This window comes from Homalodisca vitripennis, chromosome 4 (genome assembly GCF_021130785.1).
Source record: "Homalodisca vitripennis isolate AUS2020 chromosome 4, UT_GWSS_2.1, whole genome shotgun sequence".
Classification (NCBI taxonomy): Eukaryota; Metazoa; Arthropoda; class Insecta; order Hemiptera; family Cicadellidae; genus Homalodisca; species Homalodisca vitripennis.
Genome location: NC_060210.1, coordinates 204,487,106 through 204,493,105, shown reverse-complemented (window position 1 = coordinate 204,493,105; position 6,000 = coordinate 204,487,106). Strand labels below are relative to the sequence as shown.

Here is a 6,000-nt window from a genome sequence, read left to right as displayed (position 1 = left end):
TGAGATTTGCTGTGTTATTTCTCAGCTTCCTTTATGGTACATTGAACAGTATTTTACATTGCTTTTCGGTTGGCTCCGAAAGTGCGCCAGGAACCCCATATTACTATCTACTTGTATGTATATATGTATATGATCTTCAGTAAAATGAGCTTGTGAATCAGTAACAAGAAGGAAGGAAAAGTTAGAATTGGATTAGCTTACCCAGTAAGAGGTTAGTTACACACAACACAAAACTTGTATCACTTGTATTAATTACCACACAATCACAACTATTAGTTTTCACAACACAGCCGCTTGTGGCAGTTTCAACAAAATATAGGAAAACACAATGTGGATAGGATAGTAAATTGTAAATGGATAGTTTAGTATTTATTTCTGATGAATTGTGTCACTGAGTGTCCAGAGTAATGCCAGCTAATGCATGATTGAGTCCGGCACAGTTTGGGACAAACCTCTGTCTGAGAGCGAAACTGAACTTTGCTCTCTGAACAGGTTGGGCAACCAATGAAAATAAAATCACTGTTGGCCGGCGTTATTCAACAATATTTGGATATTCATACCAACCTATCAGCTCTGGTTCACGTCAGTAGTATTAAAAAATAAATAAAATAAAAAGAAAGCACCACAATTGGAGGGCAATTTAAAATAATTATTTAAGTTGCTGGGACTCTAGATTAAGTTTATTAATATTGTTATTAAATTATATCACTGGCCACACTACTGGTAACAGTGGTCAGTAAATTCCGAAAAAAGTTATTGTGAATTATACTTTGTAAATTATTGATAGAATAAATTATTATTATTTGGTCGTGTTGTCTTTAGATGCAATTTACCACTATAACTATTGTTGCAGCGCAATTTGGTGAAAGGTATTGAAAATATGGACAGTGATCAGAGTGCAAAACTTAGGGATGACTACAATCTGATGTTCGTGGTCCGAGACTGGGTTTATGAGGAGGACCATTCTTTTGGACTAGAAGGAGGCAAGACATATATTGAGAGAGATAGTGAACGAGTAAGTAAACAATACAGGTACATATAGTAGAACATTTTAGTAGGCCACAGTAAAAATAAGAGCTACAAATATCAATTTTTATAAACAGGTTTTTTTTTAATTTATATTCTGATAACCACAGTAGCCTCCCTCTTAACCCGACCACTTTAACCTGTCGTGATCGGACACAAATGAATGTTGGGCTGTTTTAACTAAACTCTATGACTCGTGAGGACCTGTTGCAACGTGAATGCTTTTTGCTTTATTCCTGACAGTCTTTAATTTCCTTTTTGATTTTCTAGAGTTTTCCTGGTTTATATAAATACAATTGTAGGTAATGTGTGTCTATCCGGCCAAATCTATATGCAGTGGTGCCGCCAGTCTCGAGTTAGCTGGATCATAAAACTATGTTGGTTTCAGTTTTTTTCTTTGGTATATGTGTCTTAAGAAATCTTGGTACTGCCAACAAACATAGCCAAACAAAAGTATTGATAAGAATAATAAAAAAAAATTTAGCTGGCTTATTTATGCTAATAGACTAGGTGAGTTAAAATAATTATAACTTTTATAGGTCAACCACTTGTAAAGAAACCTACGCAGAAGCCAATTTCTGAGCAGTACCATGCAGGAGGGGCCCCCCCTCTGGCGGGGGGTTGTGGTGGGGAGTGGGACCAGCACCTTCTTGTATCTGTTTATCAGCTGTGTGGATTGTGTCTCGCTCTCACAGTTTTGTTTACACTGCAGCTATTTTACCTGTTCTCTAACTATATTATATTTTTTTCTGTAGGCATATACAAGTGTCGCAGTCTAAGCGTAAAATATTAATTGAACATTAATGTAGCCATAGATGAATCCAGGAAGCTTGCATTTTGTTTTGAGGTTAGCCGTGTGTAGTGGCAGTGGCCATTAGAGATGTGTCGTTCAATTCAAACGGGTCAGTCAAGTGAACAAGTGATACGGATCACAGTGTTTCAAAATACTCATTTCACACTCGAATGTTTCGTTTCACTTTTTCCTGCTAACTGAATAAATTTGATATTATTTTCAAACCGGATATATTATTTTTAATGATCGTTAAAACTTACAATATTATTATTAAGTTCATTTAAAAACTCTTATCCATGAAAAATAGCTTAAAATCATATGGAACTAAAACTACAGAGTTTATGCATTAGGTTACACTAGGTCCTCAAAATTGTTCATTCGTTACTTTCGTTCACTGCTAACCGATTAAGAATAAAACTGTAATCGTATAACTCAACGGGGGGAGTAGGGAATTTAAGTATTAAAGGAAATTATTTTCAAACGAGCAGTGTGTTTGTTTAATTTTTAGTAATTTATTTTAAACATTTGTAGGGAATAATCTTACTTAAAACCAAAGGCGTATCAATCAACCAAGTCTATTGAATATAAGTATTAACATTTAAAATATTTAGTAATGTATCTGGTAACTTACAATTACATTTTAAATCAGTTTTAATAGATATATTTGCATTTACTAGATTCCTGAAAAAAATACATTTATTGTTATATATCTATCCATTCACTGTACGATATCCTGTTTCTTCCTCTATTCGAACACTTTTTTACTAGCAGATCCTTTCGTTTACTCGGTCATTACATCCAGTCGTTCATTTTTGTTCGGTCAATAACGATGACCGGTATAACACGCTCTAGCGGGAAGGCTCAGTAACTCTGTACTGACCGGTTTAACTGAACGAATCGCAGCAATGAACGAGACCGATTAAGCCGGATCAATCAGATGATGTAATAGAGCGAATGCCGAGAAGTGGTGGGGATATTAGGAGAGGGCGGCATCACAGCGTCGGAGGGGTATTTACCCCACCCTGCGTGAACTCAAATCATCCAGAGTCTTTTTGGAAGCGGTTTACCTATAATAGCTCACGTTTAGTGAAGTAGGGTTCAAAGTAGCCTTCAACATCAAGAAGCTTTGTTGTCATGAAACAAACAAGGGTGCAATAGACGTTCTCAGGAACTCAGTAAACATGAATTATATACTAATAAAAACTGTAATACAGTTAAAATTATTTTTGTTTAAGTGGTTCATGTATTTGTGGTCTGAAGATAAATATTACTGTGTTAAAATTAAAATGTTTTCTATTGTCCATGCTTTATCAGATAACTTATTAAAGTTTAACATATATTTGGTCCTTGTGTTATAAGTATGGGCGTCATTGCGCATCTCATACTCATTTAGATTTTCTTTAACTTTTACTAAAACAGTTTTTATATTTATAAAACATTTTTTTCAATAAACATTGAATTACAAAAAGTACTTGCTCCGCCGGGACTCGAACCCGGATCTCTCACTTGCCGGGTGAATGTGCTACCATTACACCACAGAGCCCTTACTTTTTACGATTCAAATAGACCAAATACGTGTCGAACGACTTTTATTTACATTAATTCAATTCGTTGTAAATGGCAATAGCCGAATTTAATTTTTTCAATAAACATTGAATCACAAAAAGTACTTATATATAAAACATATATATACAGGGCGTTTCAAAAAGAACTTTACAACTTTAAAAATTCATATAAAATTTATTAAATAAGGTATAGAGCTGGTTTTGGTGTTGTTTTTAAGGGAAACAGTTCAAGTTTTGACTCGCGTAGTCCGCTAGTGCCTAATAGCGGTTTAGTTTTTTTTAAAGAAAACAACTGTTTAATAATGCTCATATTGAACATTTTACAATTTTGCTTCCAACAAAAATGTATTTCCTTAATTATCTCGTTTTCTTACTGCTTTGCAGTTTTAAAGAACAGCTGTTTAATAACGCTCATTGTTGAAAACAGCTGTTTGATTGATGAATATTGCTTGTGCTATAAAAACATAACCTAAGCCCCTTCATTACAGTACTGATATTGAAGTTCGAGAAATGGCTTTTAATGTTGAACAAAAAGTGAAGTGTTGTGTTTTGGCTATTGCTTTTGGCAACATTACAGAAGCAATTAGACAATTTTAGGTTGCCTATCCAGGAGTTGAACCACCTAGCAATCCAACAATAACTAAGTGAAAAATATTACCGGTAGTTTTGAAAGTACTCTGGAGGATCAAATGAGGAAAGAGAAGTACTAGTATGTGCACAAGGTAAACTGAAATCACTAAGGAAGGTTGAACTTGAAACTGGTCCAGAAATGGATCAAGCAATCTTCCAATAGATGGTGCTCCTCATTTCACAAATCCGGTCAATTCTGCCGTACACACCATGTGGTGTTTGTGTTCATGTTGTGATCTCTGATTTTTTAAGAAATTTCATTATTTTTTTAAAGAAATTGTGAATGAAATTTACACCTTGTTGTTCAGTTCGACACCGGGTACAGTTACAGATAAACAGCTTTAACAACAGCAAGGTAATATCTCACATTTTTATATTTCACAATAAGTTTCTGAAAATATTGGTATATTATTGCAAGCAAGATTAGATTAGGACCTGGCTTTGAGCTGCTACTGATAACTAGATTCAGCAGATTATCAGTTTGCTTATCAGACCTTATCTATTTGTTTATTTACAATTGTTGTGACACGTTTCAGCTTCATTATAGTTTTCACTCATTGTAGAATTCAGTTTCATCCAAATTTTATTTATTTATCTAAATATGAAGAAAAACATTGAGAAATACCCATGTGGGGGATTGTTTTAAACATGTGGGAGTAAATGTTAGGGCTATACTTTGTTTGGAGTGTTTAAACTGGTATCATTTTAAGTGTACAAATCTTTTTCTTGATGATTTCCGTAATATTGAGAAATCAAAAAGAAAATGAGTGTGTGTTAAATGTTTGAACACATAAACGATTTGTCCACAGGTGCCGATACTGATGAACTTAATGAGGTTTTAAAAGAACAATTACAAAATATGAATGAAGTAATGAAAACATTAAATAAAGATTTATTTTAAGCTCAACAAGAAATAAAAAAACTTAAAAAGTGAAAAAGTTCATTTGGAGCATATGTTATTGAAAAATACTGAAGAAATTATAAAAATGGAACATGTAATGACAGAAATGAAGAAAACCCCGGTAGAAGAATTTATTACAGTCGGGAAATCTGAACAGTGAGAGCAGACTTAGCTTGCCATGTGGTTCTCAACCAGAAACTTGTGTTTGAAACAGTTATGTCCCTTAGTTCACAATACAAAAATAAGGTCATCAGTAACAAACAGCTTTGTTACTGAAAATCCGTTTCATGTTCTCCAAATTGATGACGAGACACATGGAAGTGTGGAAAATTATATGGAGGTACGGAGCGGTGTCAAAGGAACAGAATGTTGGTTTGTGCAGATAGCCATGGCAGAGAAACAGCCTGGCATTTGAACAGTTTACAAGACAGCCTTGAGGCAGTAGGATTTGTTTAACCAAATGGACGCTCCAAGAAAATTTGTGATAGGAAAAATATTACAAATGAGGTTTCTGAAGAACAATATCTGTTGGTCATTATATCAGGTATAAATGACTGCCCCCAGTGAATCAAAAAAGTGTTTAATCAGTATCTCTGAAACTAAATAAAGTTAAAGAAAAAAATGTTGTTTTAGTAGATGTGCCAAAACGATACGATCTTCCTGAGTGGTCATGTGTAAACAAAGAAATTCAAAAAACCAATTTTGAAAGTAAAGGAAATAGTTTAATAATATAAGACTGGTGGAAGCAGGTAATGCTGATAGAGAACTCTTCACTCGCCATGGCATTCACTTTAACATCAAGGGTAAAATATGGTTGGCACAGGCAATTATCAACGTAATAAATAGGAAAATAGTTAGTAATCCTGCTGAAATGGACCACACACAATGAAATTACTTAAAAACTTGAGGGACAAGGAAGAAAAGCTAACAAAATAGCACTGAGTGATAATAATAACACATATTACTATTGTAAAAGAATATGCAAAGATTAAGTTTTTTATTTATAAATATACAAGGAATTAAGAGAAAAATGGAAGAATTAGAAGTGGTGACCAACAAGAATGACTGCACATGGTCTGCATTGC

General features: G+C 33.9%; 1 protein-coding gene across 1 annotated transcript in view; it reads left to right on the top strand.

The window, feature by feature from the left end:
- The first annotated feature begins 817 nt into the window (after positions 1–817).
- The window catches only part of LOC124361384, a 50,823-nt gene continuing 45,640 nt past the window's right edge, over positions 818–6,000 (top strand). The window contains exon 1 of the mRNA XM_046815431.1: positions 818–1,015. Within this exon, the coding sequence (XP_046671387.1) occupies positions 881–1,015 (135 nt within the window). The 5' untranslated portion in view covers positions 818–880. The remainder of the gene's footprint in view (positions 1,016–6,000) is intronic.